At 47.3% G+C, this 27,574-nt stretch overlaps 1 protein-coding gene and 1 pseudogene across 4 annotated transcripts in view; one reads left to right on the forward strand and one right to left on the reverse strand.

Annotated features, from left to right (window-relative positions):
* LOC105487583 (kinesin family member 25) overlaps positions 1 to 27,574 on the reverse strand; it is a 63,149-nt gene that overhangs the window by 21,830 nt on the left and 13,745 nt on the right. For 3 of the 4 annotated variants that reach the window (XM_071096171.1, XM_011751062.3, XM_071096172.1), the window contains 5 exons: positions 24,963 to 25,085; positions 22,636 to 22,774; positions 19,858 to 19,961; positions 17,671 to 17,759; positions 13,731 to 13,767 (listed from right to left, as the gene is read on the reverse strand). In XM_071096171.1, the coding sequence (XP_070952272.1) occupies positions 13,731 to 13,767; positions 17,671 to 17,759; positions 19,858 to 19,961; positions 22,636 to 22,774; positions 24,963 to 25,085 (492 nt within the window). The remainder of the gene's footprint in view (positions 1 to 13,730; positions 13,768 to 17,670; positions 17,760 to 19,857; positions 19,962 to 22,635; positions 22,775 to 24,962; positions 25,086 to 27,574) is intronic. The other variant, XM_071096173.1, reaches the window with a different exon arrangement.
* LOC105487584 (putative uncharacterized protein KIF25-AS1) lies at positions 20,042 to 20,669 on the forward strand (annotated as a pseudogene).

A 27,574-nucleotide genomic window follows, 5' to 3' on the forward strand; every position in this document is an offset into this window, starting at 1 on the left:
CTGCCGCCTGTTTTTGTAAACAAGGAAGTTTGCCTGGAACACAGCCCCACCCTTTGTTTACATGCTGTGTACGGCTGCTTCTTCCTCAAGGGCAAAGTTGGATGATTGAGTTGGAGACCACATGGCCTTCAAAGATGAAAATATTAACTCCCTGACACTTTCCTGAAAAGGTTTGCCAACCCCATAAAGAGAAAAGAAAGTCGCATCTATTGAGGAATGCACAACAGAGCTCCTCAATCTGCCCTAGGCTGAGGGTAAAACACCCGAATTACTGACTCTAAGGGCCTTTGATAGTTCGCAGGAGAGATAAGGTTTCCAAATGGCTAAAGAAATCACATCTCAGACATCATTATATTCCATTGTAACCCATGGAACTAACGTGTCTGTTTCAAAAACAAATTTCGATCTTGCTGGACTGTATTCTTAAATTATATCCTGTGTAAGGGAAGCAAAGGCATTTTTCAGCAAGAAATCTGAAATTAGTTTAGTTTCACTTAAGCAAAGAAAAGATGAACCTGGATTGGTTCCACTTCTTTTTTTTTTTTTTGAGACGGAGTCTCGCTCTGTTGCCCAGGCTGCAGTGCAGTGGCCGGATCTCAGCTCACTGCAAGCTCCGCCTCCCGGGTTTACGCCATTCTCCTGCCTCAGCCTCCCGAGTAGTTGGGACTACAGGTGCCCGCCACCTCGCCCGGCTAGTTTTTTTGTATTTTTTAGTAGAGACGGGGTTTCACCGTGTTAGCCAGGATGGTCTCGATCTCCTGACCTCATGATCCGCCCATTTCGGCCTCCCAAAGTGCTGGGATTACAGGCTTGAGCCACCGCGCCCGGCCTGGATTGGTTCCACTTCTAAAACAAAATATGTATTCATGAAAAAGCAGGGGTAACAGGAAGAATGAAAACCACAACTGCAGTGGCGAATAACCCGGAGGCACTGGATTTTTTCTAACGGTGTTTAGCGGATGCTAGGATGATACCTCCACACCGTCTTCTTAGTAGTGTGTGTGTCTGTGTGTGTGCATGTGTATCTGCAATAACATGTCAAAGAAGTGGCCTATTTTGTAAAGACAAAAGCTGTGAGATTCAACAGCTGTTTGTGGTTGTTGTTGCTGTTTGTTATTCGCTTGCTGCTGGATGGGCGGTGGTGGGCAGCTGCCGGAGTCTTGTTGCGTCTGGATTCTGTGAGATCTCCGATGTGAAATGCTGATATAATCAAATAGTGAACCTTTCCTGTCTTGCCAGAGGTGAAAGGTTGCAGGAATCCCTGGCATGCATCTGGGTGAGGCAGCTCAGGAAGCAATGACTGAACACCAGCCTCAGCCCCATGCTGCCTGGGGACAGAGCCTCGGCTGTGCCTCGGAGGCAGCCTTGGGTTGCTCACTGCCCCAAGCCCGCTGCTATTGTCCTGTGTAATGAAACAGCGCCCTGGCTATCCCCCTAACTGGCCTCTGCCTCCAGTCCAGCACCCCTCCCATCTGTCCTTTATGTTGTTGCTGTAGAAATCTTTCTCAAATGCAAATTAGAAAAGAAGAAAGCAGATGAAAGAAAGAGGGAGGGAATGGGTGACGCAGAATGCCACCTATTGCCGAGAGGTGGCTTGAGTCCTTATTTCAAACTCTTGATTGGACTGGGTAGACTGGGAGGTCACTTGCTACCATGATGTGTATCCAGTTTCCTGGGATGACTTTTGGGAGAGCGGGTGGGGATACAAGCTCGACCGCGGTGACTCTGGCAATGCCGGGAGGAGCAGCCGGTGGCTGGGGTCAGTCCGTGGTCTCTAATGCATCACAGAAGCGACCACCGGGATGCAGAGCTTGCCGGCACGGCTTTCACAGAAGAAGCTTACGTCTCTACTGAGTATTTACTGGGCAGTTATTGTGTACCAGAAACTGTTTCAGAACCTGCATGTTCTTACATGATAATGTCACATCCCCTATGTCAGAAGCAGCTCTTCAGTTCCTTTCACGCTCAAAACACCGAAGCAAAACTCCGACACCCACCAGGACCAAGCCCCTGGCCTCGCTGTAAGAACAGACCTCCCAGTCCCTAATCCGACCACCAGCCTAGGCCCCTTGCTCCTTTCTCCTGGCGTATTTTCATTTTTCTGCTGTCCACTTAGGGTATACTGTTCCTTTGGTACTATGCCAGAATGTAATCCTAGTGCTCCAGTATGAACTGCACAGGAACACACACCCCAAAGTGTTTTACTGCTGTCTTCAAATGTCCAAGTTTTAACCATAAAGAAAAGCAAATGAAAAATGCAAAGGTCTACAATGTCTGACCCGAAAGCTCAAGGGACACCATACAAGAAACATGCAAAGCCATAAAAACAAGCCTGAGTCCAAAAAGTCCCCCACGTGACTTAGAACATTCCACAGCGTGATCATTCGATCTTAAACATCCAAAATTATTCCACAGCAAAGTTTAATTTTTCCAAACAGCTTCAATGCTTTCCTGCCTGCCCAAAAACCCTCCCCACTCCTGATACTAAATACCCTTAATTTCACAAGAAGGATTCATTTCTCTTGGCTTTTTAAACAACTTTCTTTTATCCAAATTTTCAAGCTCTTGACAGCATCCTTCTTTTTCAAGATGGGATTGCCCATCTGGAGCCACTTCCCTGAAGAGGCCTGCACACTCCCGCAGTGGGGACGCATGGCCCCTGCCTCAGGAATCACAAGGTTCCCATGAAATAACCCGTGAAAGCACCTGGCTCAGAGGCAATGATCTCTAAAAGCTGTTTTTCCTTACATTTACCTACTGTAGCATCCAGTTTTTGATTTATATCCCATTTCCTAGGATAACTTTAAAGGCACTTAGGGCATAAAATTCTTTGTCATCAAATGTTAGAGCTAAAAGTACGTTTAATTCACCCTCTTCATTTTAAAGAAGGAAACCTGAGAGGGAGAGGAGATGGGTGAACGACATGCAGACAGAGTCAGGGACTCTCCCAGAGGCAGACACAAAACAGCCAGGAGGGAGGGACTGCACATCAACGTGCTCCGTGCGAGCCAAGGCTGCCTGCTGCGGGTATCAACAGTCCTGTGGATGGCAGTTCAAGGCCCGGTGAACCCGAGTTAAAAAAGAACAAGTAATGTATTAAAAACCATACAGTCTCTGACCATTAAAACTTTTGTCTCAGGTGTATCACATCTATCAATCCTGCCAAGCACCACCACAAAAATATGCTTTACATTGGCTGCATGTAACTAAATAAGTGTCGTTTGATACACAGGCTCTGTTGACTGTATTCAGACATTCAAGTCAGTAACTGGCAAACTTAACAATAAGGGAGAATCACGGATGAACAAAGACAGTTCAGCAAGAACTTGATACGAAGCCAGAAATCTGTTCTCCCATGTCTGATTATCAACTGAGTGGATATAAATTAAATCAAAAATGAAAATAAACAGCCTTTAAGACAGCCGCCAGGAACTAGGGCAGTAGCCAGATTCTCCATCTGAGATCGACTTTATTAACAGATTGAATCCAAACGATGAAACGTTGAATTAGATTGCAAATGGACATGAAGTGCCGTGTTACACGTCCAGTACAAACTCAAACTCTGTTTAAACTTTTGGAAATAAAAACATAATGTGGGAGCCAGGAGATACAGGGTCACAAAACAGATCATTTGCTTTCTCAGCAGATTTGATGGCATGAAGCCCTCTAGTGAGCAGGCCTATCAAATTAAAAAGCAACATCTTGGATTCTGATTTAAAACAAAAACAAAAACATAATCCAAAATGCCCCAATAAAATGTTATTTTATTTTGACGGGTAAGATGGAAAACTTCAAATATCTGAATCTGAAGATTCGGTGGAACTTTGGCAGGAACGGGAGAGGACTGCCAAGAGAATGAATAAAGTAACAAGGAACAGTAACAACAAACGACAGTGATGTTAATAATCATAATAAGCCTTCCCCAGGGGCTGGGGCCAGGCCTCAGCCTCAGGATGCATTTGCTCACTGAAAAACTCCTTCAGGTTAACCAGGATGCACACAGACTGAGGGAAGTGTAGAAAGGCAATTACTAAACCACAAATACTCGGGTGTGTTCACTTATAAAAGAAGGAGATTGATAAGGGGAGGGGATTGATAAAGTCCCAGGGCTCCTGTTAACTCAAAGTCCTGATGATGAGGATTTAATCTGTCTCCTTTTGTTTGACTCAAGCATACTGGTGCTTAAGGCATCAAGTGAGATAAAATATATATATATTTGCATGGTAGGAGCAAAGTCAGGAAGACACTGACCAGAGAGAGCTGGTGCTCAGCTCCCTCCGCCCAAGAAAGGACCAAGGCAATGACTACACAGCTAAGCTCTGACTGTGTGGAAGGAAGAGAGCTGAGATCTGGCAGAGTGCACAGTGCAGCACGGGAGTGGAGAGACACCTGTGTTGACTGGAAGTCCAGGAGGGCAGAGTGGAGGCACCAGGCTTCTGCAGCCCCATCTCCCCTGCCTGGGTCAGATCTGCCTGGAGTCAGAAGGGACTTCCCGTTGCAGGGAAAAGGGAAGCAGCAGATCCCCACCAGCCCCCGTCACCACAGAAAACATCTACAGTCCTTACACCAGGGGAATCCTGCAGTCCTCGCAAGCCCTGAGCCTTCTGGGAGCTGCAGGAAATTCATGGCGCAGCTCCATAGCCCCAGATTAGGAGCACAAGGTGTGCACTGCTCACTCCCCAGCCATCCCTGTGAGCCAAGCTGCTGCAGCACAGCCCCATCTTGAGACCAGAGCCACCTCTGGAGCATACCCTGCTCTGGGGAACAGAAACCATGGCCATTCTCCAGCCTTGGAGCTCCATCTTCATGACGCCAAGCCCACACGTGTGGCTGAACATCACAACCCCAGCTGCATGGAGCCTGGGCTCAGGATTGGCTGTACTCTGGCCTTGCACAGCAGGGAAATCAACCCCCATCACTGCCCTACCAGCTGGAGGAGTAGTCTAGCAGTCCCACCCACAGCAACCCTACCCTTGAGTTAGCTAAGTTGCTGTTCACCGCTTCCCTAAGCAGGAGAGGCCCCTGAGCCTCCTAGTGGCTAATACACCTCCAGGCCAGAGGAGGGGCTGTGCACCTGTGCTCAGGACATGAAAAATAGCCCTACAGTACCCCAACACCCTACAGACTTGCCCTTGACCTGCCCAATAAGAGCCTGAGAAACAGCCCTGTGGGCCACCTTCAGTAGGCATATCCTCAAGCCAGCCATGCAGCCTTGCACCTGTACCCCAGACCCAAGAAACAGCCACACAGGTCACCCCTGGCAAATATACCTCAGGCCAGCTGAGCAGCCATGTGCCCTTGTCCCAGGCCTGAGAAGCAGCCCTGTGGGCAGCCCCTGGCAAACACACCCTCAGGCCAGTCAAGCAACCATGCAGCTGTGGCCCAGACATAGGAAACAGCCCCTTGAATTGGTCCCAGCAGATACACCCCAGCTGAGCAGCCTTGTATCTGTGTCCTGAATCAGAGAAACCACCCTACAGATCACTCCTGGCAGGCACACTCCCAGGCCAGCTAAGCAACAGTATGCCCATGTTTCTGGCCAGAGGAACAGCCATGTGGCTCCAACTCCAATGAGCCAAACCCCATGGTGGATGACGTACTGTGTGCATGTGTGTATCCCCAACCTGAGATATAGCCTGAGAGCCTACCCTTGGAAAAGCCGCATCACTGTTAACACAGACTCCCTCACTGTAGGCCACTGAGAAACTCATAAACACCACTAGTGTGTCCGAAAGTTGCAGGAACTACATGGAGACTACATTACTGTGTCCCCCTAGAACCACGCACCCTAAGTCTTTCCTCATGAAACCTACTCTATAAAATTGGAAGAGATAATTTTTTCACCAGATGTATAGGAGTCAATGTTAGGGACACAGCAACCATGAAAAAGCAGGGAAATATGTAACCTCCAAAGGGAAGTAATCCTCTAGTAACAGAGCCCAATTATAAGGAAATATATGAAATACCAGAAAAAGAATTCAAAATAACAATCTTAAGGAAACTCAGTGAGATACAAGAAAATACAGACAATTCAATGAACATAGGAAAACAATTCATAATTTGAATGAAAAATACCATAAAGAGACAGAATTATAAAAAAGAATCAAATCTTAGAGCTGAAGAATTCAATGAAATATATGATATAATAGAAAAATAAAAATTTTTATTTCATTGAAATAAAAAAATACAATAGAGAGCTTCCACAACAGACTAGACCAAATAGGAGGGAAAAAATTCTAAACTTGAAGACAGGTCTTTTGAAATAACACAGGCAGACAGAGGGAAAGAGAGAGAATAAAACAATGAAGAAAGCTCATAGGATTTATGGACAGCTTTAAGTGAATCAATATTTGTATTATGGGCATTCCAGAAAGAGAAGAGAAAAGTTGAAGAAAACATATTTAATAAAAATATAGCAGAAAATTTCCCAAGTGTTGTGAGAGAAATGGACATCTAGGTCCAGGAATCTCAAAGACCCCCCAGGCAGGTCCTCCCCAAGGCACATTGTAGTAAAATTGTCAAAAGTCAAAGATAAAAAATAATTTTATAAGCAGCAAGAAAAAAGCATTAAGTCACATATAAGTCCATTAAACCAACAGTGGATTTCTCAGCAAAGACTTTGCAGTCCAGGAGAGAATGGGATAATATAGTCAAAGTACTGACTGAAAGAAAAAAATAATTCAGCCAATAATATTATACCCAGCAAAGTATCCTTCAGAAATGAAGGAAAAATAAAATCTTTCACAGACAAGTAAAAACAAAAAGAATTCATTACCACAAGACAGGACTTACAAGAAATACTCAAGGGTGTTTTACATCTAGAAGTGAAAAGACAATAACCACCATCGTAAAAAATACAAAACTATAAAACTCACTTGTACAGCCAATGCAAAAAGAAGAAACCAAAAGGAATCAGACTCACTACAGAAAACCACCTAAATGCAAAAAATAAACAAGGAGAGGAAGTAAGAAACAAAGGATATACAAAACAATCAAAAAGTAGTCAATAAAATGACAAGAGTAAGTCCTCCTATTAATAATAACCTTGAATGTAAACAAATTAAATTCCCACTTAAAAGATGTAGACTGCCTGAACAGATTAAAGAACACGACCCATATATGCTGTCTACAAGAAACTCACCTCACCTCACTTGTAAAGAGACATATAGACTGAAAGTGAAGGGATAGAAAAAAATATTCCAAGCAAAGAGAAACCAAAAGCAATCAGGAGTAGCCTTACTTATGTAAGGTAAAACAGACTTCAAGTTAAAAACCGTGAAAAGAGGACAGGAGGAACATTACACAGTAAGGGATCAATTCAGCAAGCGAATATGACAATTGTAAATATATTTTCATCCATATATATATATAAAGCAAATATTATTAGATCTAAAGGGTAAGATAGGCCCCAATACAATAATCACTGAGGACTTCAACACCCCACTCTCAGCATTGGATAGATCAGCATTGGATAGATCATCTACACATAAAATCAACAAAGAAACATTGGATTTCAACTGCACCATAAACCAAATGAACCTAGCAGACACTTACAGAACATTTCACTCAACAGCTACAGAATACATTTTTTCATCAGCAATGGAACATTCTTCAGGATTGACCACATGCTAGGACACAAAACAAGTCTCAACAATTTTTTTCAATCAAAATCACATCTAGTATCTTATTCAACCATAACAGAATAAAAGTACATATCAATAACAAGAGGAACATTTGAAAACATACAAATACATAGAAATCAAGCAACATGCTCCTTAATGACCAATGGATGAAGGGGGAAATTAAGAATGAAAATTTTAAATTCTCTGAAACAAATTAAAATAGAAATATATCATACCAAAACCTATGGGACACAGCAAAAGTAGTATTAAGAAGCAAGTCTGTAGCAATAAATGCCTACATTAAAAAACTAGAAAGATTTCAAATAAATGACATTATGATGCACCTCAAGGAACTATAAAAGCAAGAACAAATCAAACCCAAAATTAATAGAAGAAAATAAATAAAGATTAGAACCATGATAAAAGAAATTGATACAAAAAATACAGAAGATCAATGAAAAAAAGTTAATTTTTAAAATAGGTAAACAAATCAACAAACCATTAGCTAGACTAACAGAAAAAAGAAGACCCAAATAAAATCAGAAACAAAAAAAGAGATGTCACAACGTCTACCACAAAAATACAAAGGATCATAATTAAGACCACAAGTAACAAGCCCACAGCTAATATCCTAACATCTTTCAGCTTTTTCTTTAAGGACTGGAATAAGACAAGGATGCCGAGTCTCACTACTCTTATCAAATAGTATTGGAAGTCCTAGTCTTAGCAATTAGACAAGAGAAAGAAATAAACAGCATCCAAATCATAAAAAAGGAAGTCAAATAGTATTGGAAGTCCTAGTCTTAGCAATTAGACAAGAGAAAGAAATAAACAGCATCCAAATCATAAAAAAGGAAGTCAAATTGTTCCTCCTTGAAGATAACATGATCTGATATACAGAAAATCCTAAAGACTCTACCAAAAATCTCTTAGAACTGATCAACAAATTCAGTCAAGTTGCAAGATACAAAATTAATATGAAAAAATCAGTATTGTTGCTACATATGAACAATGAACTAAATGAAAAATAAATTTAAAAGGCACTCCCATTTATATACAACAGCTGCCAAAAATTTAAAATACCTAGGAATAAATTTAATCAAGGAGGTAAAAAACCTCTAAAAGGGTAATTACAAAACACTAATGAAAGAAATTGAAGAGGATGCAAACAAATGGAAAGATATCCCATGCTCAAGAATTGGAAGAATTAAAATTGTTAAAATGGCAATATAACCCAAAGCAATCTAGAGATTCAATGCAATCCTTATCAAAGTACCAATGACAATTTTCACAGAAATCGAAAAAATTGTAAAATTTGTATGGAACCACAAAAGATTCCAAATGGCCAAAGAAATGCTGAGAAAAAAAGAACAAAGCTGGAGAAATAACACTACCTGCTCTCAAAATATACTACAAAGCTATAGTAACCAAAATAGCATGGTACTGGCATAAAAACAAACACATAGACCAGTGGAACAGAATAGAGAACCCAGAAATTAACCAACATATCTATAGCCAACAGATTTTTTTAACAAAGATGTCAGCAACACTCATTGAGGAAAGGATGGTCTCTTCAATAAATGGTACTAAGAAAACTGGAAATCCATATACAGAAGAATGAAACTAGACTCCCACCTCTTACACTATACAGAGGTCAACTCAAAATGGATCAAAGACCTAAATGTGAGGCCCAAAGTGATTAAACTACTGGAAGAAAACATAGAAGAAATGCTTCAGGAAAAGTTTCATGGGAATCTTTTTTGGCTTCAAGGAAGAAATTCCTTCATAAGGTAGGCCAAATCCATACAGTATTCCTTCATAAGGTAGGCCAAATCCATACAGTAAACTAAAGAGAATGTTCTGTTAAAGGAAAGAACAACAAATCCATGAAGTTCCCTCTCAGGCCATTTAAGATAAGAGACCTATGAGCCCACAGAAATCCAAGCTATGACTGACCACAAGTGGGAGACGTGATCTGAGAGACCAATAGATGCTTCTTCATCAACTAAGATGGACCCTAAGGTTAAGGAAATAAAAGGTACCTATGAGTCAGGGGTTTAGGGCTTGGCTGCCTGACAGCGTCCTCAATTCCTATGGCTACAAGAAAAACCACACTCTTGCTAAACTCCCTAACAACAGGAGCCATCAGGAAAATCCCTAACTCTGATTTACAACCCAGACCACTGCAACCCTGATTAGGCAGAGGATCAGCCTTGCACAATTCTTTCCTGAGAAGCAGCTGCAGACCTCCAGCTATTTTCGACCAGCTTATACAGACTGTGCACAAACTCTGTGTCCTACAGTTCACCTTTTAACAGAGAGAGCTGGAGACTCTCTTCTCAGTTTGCAAACTGATATCACCGATAAAATCCCCCTTTTACTCTTTAGCCATCCTGGGAGTCATTACCATTGACTGTGGTAATCATTTTACTCATTGTATGTTTTGTTTTTGCTTCTGTTTCTGTTTTGAGATGGAGTCTCATTCTTGTTGCCCAGGTTGGAGTGCAATGATGCAATCTCAGCTCACTGCAGCCTCTGCCTCCCAGATTCAAGCGATCTCCTACCTCAGCCTCCCAAGTAGCTGGGACTACAGGCGCCCACCACCACACCCAGCTAATTTTTTGTATTTTTAGTAGAGACGGGGTTTCACCATGTTGGCCAGGCTGGTGTCAAACTCCTGGCCTCAGGTGATCCATCTGCCTCGGCCTCCCACAGTGCTAGAATTATAGGTGTGAGCCACTGCGCCCGGCCTTCATTGTAAAATTGATTACCACGTGTCATCCAATGATAGATGGTAATCATATACATCTGTATATAAAATTATCTTATAGATGTTGAATATATACAATTTTTGTTGATTTTACCTAAATAAAGCTGAATCAATCAATGAATCAATCAATCAATCCATCAATAATACTTTAAAATAAAGAATTGTAAAAGTTTTTCTTTCCAGGGACATAGTAAGAGCAATTTTAAAGTACGGTTACATCAATTTTCTTGGCCTCTTTAAAAAAATATAATCCATTAACTAAAACTACCTTTTAAAAAAGGGTTTCTAAAGTTTGCAATATGTAACCATCATCAGACTGATTCAGGTGACACGCCTTGTAGAACCGCAAACGAGACGTATGGTAATCAACGTGACATAAAATCATCTTCAAAATGACCATCGTGTCCTACGTGACCTGAGACTTTCATGTTAAATTCAAAATTATCAATGTTAGTGAAATGGTTAGCATTTCATGTGCTTTCTAAATTCATCTTGTGATCACCATAATAAGCAGAATGAAGGAGAGGCCCCAGCATTTTTTTTTTAACTGTTCTCACTGCAGACTTTTTAAATACGCAGAAATGGGGGAAACAGCACGACACATCCTCAGGTGCAATCACCCGGCACCACAAGTGCTGAACATCCGGCCAATCTTATTTTACAGATATTCCTGCACAATCCACCTCCCTTTCCTCAGCATACTTTACATTCAAAACCAGACAACGGATCGTTTTATCGCTAAGTATTACAGGCTGCATTTTTAAATGATAAGAACACTTTTAAAGCACAATTTGCCCGGTGTGGTGGCTCAGGTCTACAATCTTAGCACTTTGGGAGGCCAAGGCAGGAGGATCACATGAGCCAGGAGTTCAAGACTAGCCTGCAACATAGTGAGACCTCCCATCTCTAAAAAACCAAGAAATTATACAATACAATCACCATGCCATTCATCACACTTTATAAAATTAGGGTCACATGGAGAGTGGCAGAACATGTCACCCCAAAATATGCCACTTTGGCATCAGGATTATCTTTACTTAAAGGCTCCTGAGAAGCCGGAGGCTCACGCGGAGCACTCCGGCTTCCCCTTTTCCTCCTGCACTGAAGGCAGGACCTGACCCTCCCATGAAGAGCCGCCCTTGCTGGGCCAGGAGCAAAGCATGTTCTCGTTGGTAGCTGGGGTCTGTGATGGTTAATACTGAGTGTCCACTTGATCAGCAGATTAAAGGATACAAAGTATTGATCTTGAGTGTGGCTGTGAGGCTGTTGCCAAAGGAAATTAACATTTGAGTCAGTGGGCTAGGAAAGGCAGACCCACCCTCAATCTGGGTGGGCACCATCTAATCAGGTGCCAGCTGAATATAAAGCAGGCAGAAAACTGTGAAGAGAGACTGGCCTAGCCTCCCAGCCTACATCCTTCTCCCGTGCTGGATGCTTCCTGCCCTCGAACATTGGACTCCAAGTTCTTCAGTTTTGGAACTTGGACTGGCTCTGCTTGCTCCTCAGCCTGCAGATGGCTGTGGAGGGACCTTGTGATTGTGTGAGTTCATACCTAATAAACTGTTCCTTTACATATACATCTATTTCATTCGTTCTGTCCCTCTAGAGATCCCTGACGAATACAGGGTCGAAGCTGAGTGGCTCTGCACAGATAGACCTGTTAGCACAGCCCTCGCCTTCCCTCCATCTCCCATCTTGTTTGGTGGCTTGTCCACCGTGGCCTCTGCCCAACACCACAGGGCAGCGTGCAGGCTGTGCCACTCATCAGTCTTCCTTTCCCGTGGGGCTCCGTGTCAGGTAGACCCCACATTCAACAAATCCGATGTTCTACTCCGTCAACCTGCCTTAGGCCAATTCCATTCTCAGGCCCTGCCAGGGACCCTAGGAGGGTACAGGAGAAGGTGTGCTCCCTACACACCCAGGACACACTCGGACTTCCCCCACTGTTCCAACAATGCCTGTGACAATCGGCTTGTGCACGCCAGGCTCCAAACCAGGTCGCACTGAGGCTGACTCATCTCATTCTACTGTGTTCTCCTGCCTTTAAAAACAAAACTTATTATTAGAGAAGGCAGGCAGTCTGTTCTGTGAAATGTCCACACTCTGGACTTGGCAGATGGTTTCCTCTCCTTTAAAATGACAGTCCTTGAGACTTGAGTAGATGCTGGTTTGATTTTGAAGCAAAAGTGCTTCATCAGTCCCGCTGTGTCCCACCTGCTGCACCTTCTCAGGACATCCTGTCTCTGCATCCCAACTTCAGGGGAGCTGCGAATGCTTAGAGGGTTTGAGGCAACCCTGAGCCCTTGTCGTGAAGATCCCATCAACTCTGACCAGCGTCCTCTGAGGAGCCTAGAGTCACTATTTCACTGGGGGTTTCAGATGATGGTTTTCCAGTTTTATCATTTGTTGAGTTTATTACCTAGAATCTTCTGTTCCCTCAAAAACCATGCATCTGCCCTGAGTATGTTTCCTACAGGAAGGACCTTACAGCGCTTTCCTCTTTCCATCACTTTTTAGAATAATGAGTCGATGTTCTAGCACCCAAAAAAGTAATGTGAGGTCCTTTTAAAAAATCATTATTATGAACTCAAGATTGTAAATATAATGATGTATTTCAATCTGCTCTAGTCCCTCCTTAATCCCCACGCTTCTATCCCGCGTTGAGGGAGTGCCTGAGGTGGGCTCCATGTGCTGGGACACAGCCCGCCCCGGTTCTGAGGCCGCCCTTGCTGTTCAGCCCGGAAGCGCCCCAGGCTCCTCCCACCCACTTCCTTTCCCAGCCCAGACTCGAGTTGTCTAATGAGCATCTCTCCTGCAGTGGGCTTGGTCCTCAGAGACCCCAGCTGGGGTGTTGGGCTGCTCCTTCTGACTTCTCGGCCTTTTCATGGCTAAAACTAAAAAGCACGGAGGCTTTTCAGGAGAAACACAATTACGCTTGATTCCAGTTTAGAATCACAAAGTTCACACTTGATATCATTGATTTTCTATTTATGTCTCTTTTCCTGGTGCTCTACATTTTAGAACCTGCTCATATTTGCGCTCATTGATCATTTGGGCTGGAAAATAAATGGAAGTGAAGTAACTTCCTCACATAGCACTACGGGTCAGGAGCTGGTTTCCCACAAGGAAAGCGTGTCAAATGCTTAATTTCATGTGCCAATAGAAATCAAGGAACAAAAAAAAAATTCTTCTTAACTAAGAAAGCCTAAAATAAGTTACTTTCTATTCATTCAGCCTCTGAGTTGCTCTCCATTGTAGGGATCTGTGGGGACTATGGAGACCCACCAAGCAGGAAGCCGCTCTCTGAATAGAGTTTGCAAGGAAAATTATATACTCACGTCATCAACAGCATGGGCCACTTCTCTAGAGATGGAGCTGCAGGAATAAAACAACATTAAAAATACACGTCATGAGGAAATTGCTTTCTGAATTCCTAACATTCAGCCTCTAACACACCCTTGTGTTTCTTCGCCATCCTCTCTGTGTCTGTCTTGGTCACTCTAAAACACCCCTGTGCTTCTCTGCCATCATCTCTGTCTCTGTCCTGATCTCCCAGGACCCTGGCTTGGCTCTTCTCTCTCTTCCTGTGTGCGTGGGTCCACCCTTCCATCCCTTTCTAAAACTCCACTCATTGTCCTTTTTGACCTTATCCTTTTTTTTTTTTTTATTCTTTACTTTTTATTTATTATTTTCGTCTCTTTCCCCCGCCTTCTGTCTTCTCTTGATTTTTTTACTCCAATACCCCTGTTCTTTATTTCTTGTTTTCGTCTTCCCTGTCTGCACTGCATGGGAGTCATCCATACTACAGTAATCCACGCTTAAATATCTCCTTCACGTGCAGTTTAGAGCAGTGGTGATACAGAACAAGGGATCCAAACCCCCGGCCACGGAGGCCTGTTAGAAACCAGGCAGCACAGCAGGAGGTGAGCGGTGAGCGAGTGAGCAAAGCTTCTCTGTACTTACTGTCGCTCCCTATCACTGGCATCACCGCCTGCGCTCAGCCTCCTGTCAGATCAGCAGCAGCATTAGATTCTCTTAGGAGCACAAACCCTACTGTGAACTGTGCATGTGAGGGATCTAGGTTGCACACTCCTTATGAGACTCTAATGCCTGAGGACCTGTCACTGTCTCCTTCACCCCCAGAGGGGACCCTTTAGTTGCAGGAAAACAAGCTCAGGGAAGCTCAGGCTCCCACCAATTTGACATTGTGGTGAGTTGTATGATTAATTTGTTGTGTATTACAGTAATTGAAATAATTACAATAATTGAAATAAAGTGCACAATAAATGAAATGCAGTTGAATCATCCTGAAATCATCCCCGTCCCGGCCTGCCAGTCCGCGGAAACCTTGTCTAGAAAGGCTGGGGACCACTGATCTAGAAGACAGGCTTGTCAGGTTCTCCCCTTCAGGAAATCAAGCATCTGCAAACCATCATGAATCCGAAAAAATGCAACATGTTTCAAAACCAAAAGCCAATGAACACAAACAATGTGAGAGTTCACACACACATTTATGGAGCCTCTTAAGAAGCTCTGAGAAACTGAACAGCCCAGAGCGGCGCCATCCAATAGAAACAAGCCTCTGTGACTATGGAAATGTGCTTGTCTTTCTCACCTGCCCGAGGCCATGCCTCAGATGTTTTCTCACCTGCCCGAGGCCACGCCTCTGATGAGGCTACTGCAGCTGAGGAGCCCCTTTTCTGATGGGATTTCATTTGCATTCATTTGCATGTATTTCCCTCTCATGGTGGGAGGCTCGCAGGGAGGCTGGTGTGTAACAAAAGCCGTCTGGAAGTGCCATGTAAAAGGCAAGTTCAGGAAAGCTGGTCACCGCTGGGGACCGCTAACTACAGGCTGAGAATCCCTCATCTAAAAATCTGAAATCCAAAACGCTCCAAAATCCAAAATGTTTTGAGCACTGAGAGGATGCTCAAAGAAAATGCTCACTGCATTATCTTGCTGATCCGGTACATGCAAAACATGAGCATTTGAAAATACGAAAAAATTCAAAACTGGAAACACTTCTTCGGGTCCCACACGTTTTGAATGAGGGCCACTAGGCCTGTCCCGTGCCACACCGACGTACCCGACAGGCCCAATTTCCAGTCCTTTGACAAGTGACAAGTGGCCACCACTCAAGAAAGTGCAGAAGGTACTAGAGCCGCCACAATCAAGTCTAAAAACTTTGAGGAGAAAAAGTTTCAATGATTGTCAAAAGATCCGAATTTCATGTTTCACACTGTAGGACCCGCCAAGTGCTTTCTGAAACATTCTCAAGTCAAGTGCCGAACTGCAGGATGCAAACACGGTGAGACTCGAGCTAGGCCCTCCAAGGAAAGCTCATTTGGACAGATTAAGCAGAGGAACCCAAGACAAGAAAAACAGCCTGAGCAAAGCTACAGAGTCAGGAGCAGGCCCTAGTGACCCCCACCACTGTGGATACAGCCAACCCCATATGGTGTCAGGAAAGCAGGGAAGTGGAACCCCCTGGAGTGGTGGGAGGGTCAGCAATGGGCGTGGGGAGGGTCAGGTGTGGTCACCGATGGGCATGGGGAGGGTCAGGTGTGGCCAGCATGGGAGTGGGAGGATCAGGTGTGGTTAGGATGGGAATGGGAGGGGAAGGTGTGGTCAGGATGAGGGGAGGGGCAGGTGTGGTCAGGATGGGGGCAGGGGCAGGGGCAGGTGTGGTCAGGATGGGAAGGGGGAGGGGAAGGTGTGGTCAGGATGGGAGTGGGAGGGGCAGGTGTGGTCAGGATGGGAAGGGGGAGGGGCAGGTGTGGTCAGGATGGGAAGGGGGAGGGGCAGGTGTGGTCAGGATGGGAGTGGGAGGGCCAGGTGTGGTCAGGATGGGAGTGGGAGGGGCTGGTGTGGTCAGGATGGGAAGGGGGAGGGGCAGCTATGGTCAGGATGAGGGGAGGGGCAGGTGTGGTCAGGATGGGAGTGGGAGGGGCAGGTGTGGTCAGGATGGGAAGGGGGAGGGGAAGGTGTGGTCAGGATGGGAGTGGGAGGGGCAGGTGTGGTCAGGATGGGAAGGGGGAGGGGAAGGTGTGGTCAGGATGGGAGTGGGAGGGGCAGGTGTGGTCAGGATGGGAAGGGGGAGGGGCAGGTGTGGTCAGGATGGGAGTGGGAGGGGCAGGTGTGGTCAGGATGGGAAGGGGGAGGGGCAGGTGTGGTCAGGATGGGAAGGGGGAGGGGCAGGTGTGGTCAGGATGGGAGTGGGAGGGCCAGGTGTGGTCAGGATAGGAGTGGGAGGGGCAGGTGTGGTCAGGATGGGAGTGGGAGGGGCAGGTGTGGTCAGGATGGGAGTGGGAGGGGCAGGTGTGTCAGGATGGGAGGGGGAGGGGCAGGTGTGGTCAGGATGGGAGTGGGAGGGGCAGGTGTGGTCAGGATGGGAAGGGGGAGGGGCAGGTGTGGTCAGGATGGGAGTGGGAGGGGCAGGTGTGGTCAGGATGGGAGTGGGAGGGGCAGGTGTGGTCAGGATGGGAGTGGGAGGGGAAGGTGTGGTCAGGATGGGAAGGGGGAGGGGCAGGTGTGGTCAGGATGGGAAGGGGGAGGGGCAGGTGTGGTCAGGATGGGAAGGGGGAGGGGCAGGTGTGGTCAGGATGGGAGTGGGAGGGGCAGGTGTGGTCAGGATGGGAGTGGGAGGGGCAGGTGTGGTCAGGATGGGAGGGGGAAGGGCAGGTGTGGTCAGGATGGGAGGGGGAAGGCCAGGGGTGTTGTTTCATGGGGAGCAAGTAAGAGTCATATTGAGTATGGTTTTCAAGTAAACATTTGAGTAAATGAACTTCAGACAGTTTTGCTTTATCCATGGACACCATCAAAACTTTCTCTAAGTCAAAAGTGTCAGTTGAGTCAATCCTCACTGACTGCCTGCACAGGGGCGTGGGTGGTCTCAGGTTCATAAAGAAGAGTGGGTGCTCCCTTTTTGATGTAGTGACATAAAGGGAAAGGTCCATTCAAAGCCTGTCCCTGTTTGTTCAGACCCCGCAGAGGCAAACCATGAAAAGACAGGCGCCCTCTCAGGTACAAACTGCCACCACGCACGGCGGGCCTGCTCAGGCGGTTTGGCTGTTTTCAGGCCGTATTCCAGAGGGCTGCTAACTGTCTGCTGTCAGCAAGACAGCTCCATCCTTAAAAAGAGCCCCCACCCACAACTCGAGAATATGCTGCTTTGGGACTGGCGGCAGGACAATAGATGGCGTTTAAAATTGTGCCACCCCTCTGTCTTCTCCGTGAGCACACACACAGACACACACACACCGTGCAAACACACGTTACCTGCTCTGCAAAACTGGATCATCGGATTCACTATCAAAAGGCAACAAAGGACGAATCCGACAGTGAACTCTGATATTTCCTCTCAGCTCCTACAATGATAAAGAGGTCTGCATGTCAACCCGGGCACAAGACTGCACTGCGGAGCGTCCCCCACTGAACATGCACCGAGCACCAGCTCCTGAGACGCGGCCGTGACATCCGCAGCCCCATCTCCACTTCAAAAGGCCTCTGCAGGGCAGTGAACAGTTATTTCATTTACTTAGTTTTTGGGATGGAGTCTTGCTCTGCCGCCCAGGCTGGAGTACAGTGGTGCAATCTCAGCTCACTGCAACCTCCGCCTCCCAGGTTCAAGTGATTCTCCTGCCTCAGCCTCAAGAGTAGCTGGGATTACAGGCGCCCACCACCACACCCAGCTAATTTTTGTACTTTTAGTACAGAAGCGCTTTCACCACGTTGGCCAAGCTGGTCTCGAACTCCTGACCTCAGGTGATCCGCCCGCCCCGGCCTCCCAAAGTTCTGGGATTATAGGCATGAGCCACTATGCCCGGCCATGAACAGTTATTTTAAACTGGATTCATACTTCACAAATGTGTTCACTTGGCAAAGGGGTATCACTTGCTAATAAGTACCAAAGAAAATCCCTTTGAATGGTATTCTGGGCTCAACCTTTTAGGTATTTTAGGGGGGATTCTGGAAATTCAATATCTGTCATATTTCCTTGATTTAATGACTGGAAGGAAATTAGAAACTCTTTATTCTCATGAACTCCACTGGTTTCCAGTGAGCAACACATCTTTACTGTATGTGCCCAGACACTTGCTGAATCCGTTCTGAAATCCTGTCTTGGATTCACAGCGAGCTTATTCAGCCTGTTGTGATGAGCAGCTCCTTCTACAGTTTGAAAATGGAGTGAGTGTCATAGGCCAATGATTTACAGCCTCTGTCTGGTCTCTATGAACCCACAGAAGCTGAGATCAGCCTCTGCTTGCATGTTCTCCACGGGCCACACACTGCACGCTCGTCGTCTAGACCAGGAGACCCAGGCTTGAGGTGGAACACTCAGAACCTTCCACAACCGATTCTTCCCTGTGGGACTTGCCTCCGTCTTAGGAAGGTTCATTTTGTCCTTTTCACACTCCAGATTTAAAAAAAAGCTGCAGTGTAGTGAGACTTTCTGAAGTGCTAGGTGCTTCCCTGGTATCTTCCTTTGTCTTTATCACAACCCAGAGAGGTGGTGCTATAGTGAAGATTAAGTAAGAAATACACTAAAATGCTTTCAAAAGTACTTGGTACACAGGAAACACTCAATAAACGCCCTCTTATATCAATGTTCGCAGCACTGAACTACATAAGTAGATGCTTAAAATGAGAATTATTATTTGACACATCTAACAGCTGGGGAACCTCTCAGCACGGCCAGGGGAGAGAAACTTTGCAGGGACACCGGCTTCGTGGGCCTCGGGCAGGTGGAATTCGGAAAGACTGGCCAAAGCGCAGCCATCAAAATCAAATCTCACAGAAGCGAGGGTCACCAACTCAGTCATCCACCTTGGCATCCTCGTGTTGTAAAATCAAACCCTGAGACTTTACGTTAAGTTTCATGGGATCTCAGGTCTCATACCTTCGACTAAGTAAGCACGAGAGCCTCCCGGTCTTGTGAATGGGCACGGAGAGACATGGCTGGAAGGTGCTGGTGACAGAAGGGGCAGGGCAGTCTCCACCGGCATCTCCAGTTACAACAGAATCCCTGCTTTTCCCGTGCCAGTCCCCATCTCCGCAGATTCCCGCGCTCCCGACTTCCCGTGACAGCTCTTTCCTCGTGCCTCACAGCAGCCGGTCCCACTTCCTGCATCGCCACCAACGTGGCCCAGGCTGCCAGCCCCCGTGACACTGCAGTCATCCCCCCTGCTCCCCATTGTGGCCTCCTGACTGAGCAGCCAGAGTGACCCCGAAAGCTAAATCAGCCTGCGGCGCCCTCACCCCTCCTCCAGCTGCCATCACCTCCTGGGTGAAGAGTACGCAGGTCAGCCCCCGCAGCTCTGCCCCTCTGCCTTCTGGCCAGGCCGCCCCACTGTCCCCCTCCCCGCTGTCCCTCCTGCCTAGCACCCTCCTGCGAGGGGCTCCTGCGTGTTCCGTGTGGGCTTCTCCCCGGGGCGGCCCCGAGTTTTCCCCAACGCCCACGCTCACCACCAGGCTGTTGTGCAGGGCCTTCCTTCTCTGCCTCTCCAGCTGATGACGCGCACTGACGTCCTGCAAGGCCTGCTCCAGGTGCACCACCTTCGCCTGGCATGCTGAAAGGACACAGGGACAGAGGCACTATACCGGAGAGGACATCCATGGGGCCCAGCAGGTCAAATTCCTTTCTCTAAGTATGGGAGACATTTTTAAAAACAATGGATTCTGCCAGGGCCAGCTGCATGCTGTGGTGTGTACTCCTGACCGCTTTGGACCGAGGCTGCTCTGTCCCCACCGTGACCAGGGACTCACAGAGCTTACCGGGGGGACCTCTCCCCACAGTTACCCCGTCCGTCATCAGCCTGAATGCTGCCCAATCGTCTGCACGGCAGCCAAGGAGGCCTCTGCTCCTAACGCACTGGGAGCCCTTGGTGCGGGGGAGTGGGGCAGGGAGGCAGATGCTGGGGCCGGGCTCTGCTGCTGTGGATTGTAACAGTGGCCTGGGCCTCCACTCCTGCCTCTGTCCCACCAGGATGGCGCCACGGTGATGTGGCGATGAGTGGGCACTGCGTGGGCGCCTTGGCCGAGCTTGGACACCCTAATCCCCAGACTGGCCATTGTGGTGGAGGCAGTGTGAGGGTGACATGGAGCGCGGTGTCGTGCTGCAGGGGACACCTCGTGACTGTATGAGTCACGATAGCCAGGGGCCCCTTCAGATGTCACTTAGCCAAAGGATGCAGCCCAGCCGGGCCTTTCTCCCCCAGGCCCGAGGACCTGCAGAGACAAGGCCCGCTCAGCACAGATGCAGCTCTCATGAGGCCTGAAACCGAGCTGGACTTGCAGAACCATGCACGCTCCCTTTCGGAAAGAAACACCCATTACCAGGTCCAGACTGAATGTGGGTGTAAGAAAGTGGGAAGGGTCCCCCACAGTGAGAGAGGGACCCTCCCAGTCACTTGGTCTTCTGAGCCTTGACTGTGTCCGGCCCCAGCCACCAGCCTGTCCCCACTATCCCTCTCGTCAGCGCGGCTGAAAGGAGTTGCCTGGGCACCTGAGGCTCATCTTTGAGGAGCGTGGAACTCGAGGGGAGAAGTCGCGCCCCCCGGGAAGCCAGGTAAGGAGGCCCCGAGCCCCTGAGCCTGATGCCTGAGCAGGAATAAGCCTCCTGGGGACCCCTCTGTGTGGCGGGACTGCACCGTGGCTCCCACAGGCAGGGTCTCAGCAGGCCCTGCCTCCTCACATGTCAGCATTCCCTCTGCGGGACAGCCTTGGCTGTTCCCTGCTTCTCCCTTTGAGTTTCATCTTTTCAAAGCTTAGGTACACTGCTTTTCACAAAATTACTGTGAAAATCATTTCACAAAAATGATTGTCCCTTTCCCTGCAGCACATGGCTTACAAGAACACAAGCATTGCCGGGTGTGGTGGCTCGCGCCTGTAATCCCAGCACTTTGGGAGGCCGAGGTCGGCAGACCATCTGAGGTCAGGAGTTCGAGACCAGCCTGGCCAACATGGTAAAATCCCATCTCTACTAAAAATACAAAATTAGCCAGGCATGATGGCGGGCGCCTATGATCCCAATTACTCGGGAGACTGAGGCGGGAAAATCGCTTGAACCCGGGAGGCAGAGTTGCAGTGAGCTGAGATGGTGCCACTGCACTCCAGCCTGGGCGACAGAGCAAGACTCTGTCCCCCCACCCCCACCACAGAAAAGAACACAGGCGTGCACACATCACTTCTACAAACACGGCCTCTGGGGAGTTATTAGCAGAGTGCACTGAAGACAACTAGGCTACTGCAGCGATTTCAAGAAAGCATCACGTAGCCTCGCAGAAAAACAGTACAGCTTCCAAAGTTTCCACACACCTATTTTGCAATAACAGCAGAACAACACTTGACCGAGTTCCTAACTTGACAATCATCTGTTTGGCCTGTGGACACACTGAACACTGGACAGAAGCTGTGAGCACGAGACGAACGTGGGGACGGTGCTCTTTGGTTCTTTTGTTTTTTTGAGACGGAGTCTCGCTCTGTCGCCCAGGCTGGAGTGCAGTGGCGTGATCTCGGCTCACTGCAACTTCCGCCTCCCGGGTTCAAGTGATTCTCCTGCCTCAGCCTCCCAAGTAGCTGAGATCAAAGGCATGCGCCACCACACCCAGCTAATTTGTGTATTTTTAGTACAGACAGGTTTTTGCCATGTTGCCCAGGCTGCTCTCAAACTCCTGGCCTCATGTGATCTGCCCACCTCGGCCTTCCAAAGTGCTGGGATTATAGGCGTGAGCCACTGGGCCTGGCTGGATAGTGCAATTTGGACGATGAGTTTAAAACTGCAGAAGCAAAGTAACCTCTTCCACAGGCTTCAAGCACCGTAGCTGAAGATAATAAATCCATTATAACAAAAGAGTAGCCAAATGCTGTGGCATTCTTAGAAATGAAGAAAGAACTGAACTGATAAGACAAAAAAAAAAAAAAACCCTCACGTCATATTTTAGGAAACTCTGACACAGAATGCCCAATGTAGACACAGGTGCCAGTTCAGTAGTGACCGTCAAGGCCAGGGAAGTGCCCTGTGGTGACCAAGAGAACAAGGAGCTCCCCTGGCAAGTGGGGCTGCAGTGGGAGCTGGGAGGGAGCAGTGCACACGCCAACGTGGCCGAATCACACGGTGCCTACCCTCGCCTGTGGGATTAGGTGTCAGCTAAAAGGAAAAAGAAATGGAAACTTAAATTCTAGCCAGTCATTGTCTTAAAACTGCAAACATTTCTCTTGAGTGTGGACTGACGCCCCTCCTACCTAGCAGGGTCTCGGCGCTCTGCCGTGTTCTTTGCACCGCGGTCACTATCACAGAAACACGGTCCTGATACTCATCCTGATAATCTCTTAGGAGTGCCCGAGAAGAAGAATGAAACGCCTGTATATCCTGGTTAAGTTTCTATAAAATAAGAACATACACGATTCGTAAAATTATATTATTAATGATCACAGTATAATTACATAATAATTAGTTATATATGTTTCTATAGAATAACAACATACCCACACAATTAATGTAACAGGGCCGGACGTGTTGTTAACTGGAAGGGTTTAAAGCAGAGGTGGTTCAGCACAGGCGTGTGGACGCCTGCTGGGACTGTTTTCATGCCGCCTGCGCCTCGGCTCACTTACAGAAGTTCTGACTCGGTACATCCAGGATTTGTATTTTCAAAGCAGTACATGTGGCTTTTATGCCCTTAAAGTATTTAAGAAACAGAAAGTCAAGTATTTCACCAATTTCCGTAGGAAGAGCCGCTCACTGCACGGTGGGGTGATGCTGGGCGCGAGCCGTGTTTCCGTCTGTTGTTGACTTCCTCACGATGACGGCTCGGGCTCAGAGCCTCTCATCACCGCCTGAGAAACGGGGGCCGCCCTCCTAATCTACTATCCAGACCTGCCTTCTGGAAGCTCAGTTATCACGAGCACGTGGTGGAAAACATGTGGGCCAGTGAAAACAACTTAACATGTAAATGTACATAATAAAATTCCAGACACAATACATATGAATGCTTTCAGAGAACTTTGGGAGCAAAGCAACTCATGTCCTGTGCGGAAAGTCCTCTTTTCCCCCTGAAATTATCTCAAGGATCTTCCATGGGAAGATTTGACAGAACCAGGACACTTAATATTTAATGCTTAATATTTAATGCTTAATATTTAATATCAGACACTCTTAAATCACGACAGCATAACTAAAATTAAATAAGTATTCTTCATTTCTTTAGTCAAGTCTCTCTTTTTCTATAAAATGGAGATGACTTTCATATGTTTGAGAAACATTGTAATAACTTAATAACATTTTAATATCAAAACAAGTGTTTTTATTATATGGAGTACAGAAAAAGTTAGACAACCTATTCAATTAATTTTATTCAGTTCGAAAAGAATGAAAATTAATTTCATATACATTTATTCTAAATACACGAATGTAGCTTACGAGGGGGTGGGATATCTCTAATTCTGAGTAACAAAGAGAACAGATTAATCCTGTTTACAGATGTTTTACTGTTGTAGTCATTACGCTGGTCACGTTGTTTAAAACAAAAGGTAAAACAATGTTCTCAACCAAAGGTATAAAAATATCCTCCTACAATTTCACCCTGGAGAATTGCCAAATATACTATACGGAATAACTATTTTTTTAACTTTCATTTCTAAAAATTATTAGTAGTTTAACAGGAGCTGTTCACACTGATGACATGCTGTACCAGATCTATTTAATCTAACATGTATAAACATGTTTTCTACCACTTAACGTTAAAATTAAATTGAGAACTTTGATTAACTAAAGTAAGATTTCAGTTTAATGATTTAATTTGATTCATTAAAATGAGAATTTTGACTCATAAAATTGAACTACTACCACAGCTATTTGAAATAATTCATTTCATGGCCAAAATGTATTTTTCCTTCTGATATTTGCTCAGAATCCCAATCCTATGTTTTGTTTTGTTTTTAGGTTTAGTCTTCTGTTTAGTATGTAGTAGAAAGCGGAACTCCCTGAGTGAATACCATCTGTAGTTGATTATGAAAATAGTAACGATTTTGGCCGGGCATGGTGGCTCACGCCTGTAATCCCAGCACTTTGGGAGGCAGAGGCAGGCGGATCACAGGGTCAGGAGATGGAGACCATCCTGGCTAGCACGGTGAAACCCCGTCTCTACAAAAAATATAAAAATTAGCCAGGCATGGTGGTGGGCACCTGTAGTTCTAGCTACTCAGGAGGCTGAGGCAGGAGAATCGCTTGAACCTGGGAGGTGGAGGTTGCAGTGAGCCAAGATCGCATCATTGCCCTCCAGCCTGGGTGACAGAGTGAGACTCCATCTCTAAATTAATTAATTAATTAATTAAAAGAAAGAAAGAAAATAGTAACGATGGTACACCCTTTTAAAGAAGACCAGAATGGGCCTGTAATGGAAACTTCAATCTAACACACGAGGGGCTTTCCTGTTTTCAGTGAGGGCCTCTTTTACTTCCATAAGATGACATGTCTTTTGACAAGCATAATGTAAACCGTTTCACCAGAAACAAACATAAACATTCACTGCATAAATGGAAACTCTGGCTTCTGGTGAAGCTGTTTTTACCTGAATGACACGATCCAACTGCCTCAAGGCCGAGCGTGTGTTTCTCTGCAGACGCTGCTGTTTGTTGTACAGGGTGGAAATCCGCGTGGCCTCACTGCGACTCTTTTCAATCTTTCCCTTGTACTATTGCATAGAAAATAAACAAAGACAATTTAAAGTCTTAAAACCTTGAAGCTGAAGCAGAGGACGGCTGGACCTCTCCTCTTTCCTCTGAGGAGAGAATGGTTGCTGATTGTCCCGGGTGCACCTGCCCGCCTGAGAGAAGACAACGCCCCTGCATGGGACTCACGGTAGCGGGGAACACGGCGGGGACAACTCCAGGTGAACCAGGAGCCACAGGAGCCGTCGGGGAGGCACCCCCAGGGCTGAGCCTGAGGGTTCCGGCCAGGTGCGGGAGGCAGAACGTCCTGGAAGACGGGCTGCGTGTGAGGCCGGCGATGCCCGCGTGTGAGCTGGGGGTCCCGCGCTGCCTGCGGTGCCGCCGGGGAGCTGAGCCCAGGCCCCAGTCCTGGCACAGAGACGGCCAAGCTCACGGCCTCAGGAGCGGAGGGACCGGGGCTCAGGAGCAGAGAGCTGGGCCCAGCGGGGCAGGAGGCTGCAAAGTCACCGAAAGTAACTGTGGAGCGAAGGCGGCCGCACAGCGGGGTGCGATTAGGTCAGAAAATCGCTGTGCTCTCCGTGCGAAGCTCCTCCGAAGTGGAAACGTGTTAACAGACAACTGCAGAGGAGGGCGGCTCCGAGAGCCCCGGGGTGAAGAGGCCGTCGAGAGCACCGGGCCGGATCCGTGGGGCTTGAGGATGGGCCCGGGAAGGTTCTCCCACCCTCATCCGACTAAAGAAGAAGCTGCAGCAAAATTGAGTCCCCGGCCCCCAAAGGCTCGGATCCTCTCTGGGGAGAAAGCAATACCACGCGCGTGAGCGTTAGAAATCAGCCTGCGCGTGTTAGAAACCGTGTTCCAAAGCCTCCGGGACTCACCGGGTGTGGAACGGCAATTACGGGAAAATCCATGGCCCCAGGATGGCCTGCGCTCAACGTGGGGCTGCCCTGAGCTTTGGGGGATTTGGTGGGCAACAGAAAGACGGGGGAACGAGCCTGCGTGGGCACAGGGACGCCGGATTGCGCTGGGGGTTGCTGAGGAATGGAGTTGGATGGAAATAAAGTCACCACCTGTTGGGCAAGGGACATGGGACGTATCTTAGGTGAGGGCGACATGGGAAGCAGGAGCACGAGTCGCAGGCAGGGAGCTCCGCCTCCGGGAGGGTGAGAGGCTGGGAGGGCCAGGAGGACCAGGAGGCCAGTGCAGCCGCCAGATCTGCAAGGTGCATGGGGTGGACAATGCTCCACCTGCATCCTGGTCCAGGAGTCCCAGTGGAAAAGCCATTTCATTGCAGGGCCCGTGACGCCAAGCACGCCACACACCAAGGCCACGCTCTGGTGGCAGTGGGACATGCTGGCCTGGGGGAGGCAGCAGGCAGGGCCACCATGTGGAGATCGGCCTTCCAGTGACCGGAACCACCAGGAGGGGCTCACAGTGCAGATGCCAGGGCTCCATGGCTTCATGTCACACTGTGTGCCTAATGATCTCACATGTTAAAAAAGATCCTTTAAAAAGCTCATCTAAATGACACTAGAAAAGTTGCTGGGCTTGGGCAGTGCCCCCACCAACAGCGTGTGGTGAACAGCACCAGGCTCTGGACCAGACCCAAATGGGAAGGCTGGGCCTGCACTTCAGGGGTCCGCGGCCACACGGACAGCCACTCCTTGACAGGCTGCTGGCACCGCAGAGGCTGTGACGTCCTGGAGAGCCACTCATGCTGAGGGACCCTGAGCAGGGCCATCCATGTTCCGCTGGAGAAGGCTTTGCTGGAATGTGATGCCGAGGGGTTTACCTCTGCCATCTCAGGCACACTCAGGCACTCACCGGCAGGGGTCTGGGGTCCCTCCTCCATGGAAGGACCCGTTTCCCTGGCCAAAGATGGAGACTGGAGTGTGACTGTGGAGCAACGGATGCCTGGGGTTCCTTGAGATCTTGTTGACCAAGAGTCTTGACCCTTCCAATAAAGCCACGAAATGCTGTTAGGCTCTTAGGCTGGACGGGGTTACTATTTCCAACTGTTTTCATTACTGTAGAATTACACTGTGCACTTCCAGAGAACAATGTGGCCTGGAACTGGGTGACGAGATTTGATGCTCAGTCCCGTGGCTTTTTGTCATTGTGAACGTGGGAACGTTTCTCACCTCTCCGGACCTTGGTGTTACCGCCTGTGTGCCTTGGTCTTCAGTGCCTAGGAAGGGCATGATAATGCACGCACACCCAGGCCTCAACACCCCAGGAAAGAACGAGCTTAAAAACGAATGCAGAAACTATTCACTTCATTTAAGAAGTAGTATGAATATCCCTTAATTAATTTGCAGATTTTGTACAACTGCATTTTTTTTTTCCAATGAAACTCAACAGGGTTATTCAAGGATAGTCAAGAAGAGTAGAAGCCCCACTTGGCCCTGATTCTGCTGAGATTCGAAGAATTCGAAAGGGGTAATAATTTAAAGATGAGAACACAACGGTTTCCTATTTCCACTGTTACAAATTACGGGAAACTGGGGGCTTCCAA

Source organism: Macaca nemestrina, chromosome 5 (assembly GCF_043159975.1).
Source record: "Macaca nemestrina isolate mMacNem1 chromosome 5, mMacNem.hap1, whole genome shotgun sequence".
NCBI classification, from domain to species: domain Eukaryota; kingdom Metazoa; phylum Chordata; class Mammalia; order Primates; family Cercopithecidae; genus Macaca; species Macaca nemestrina.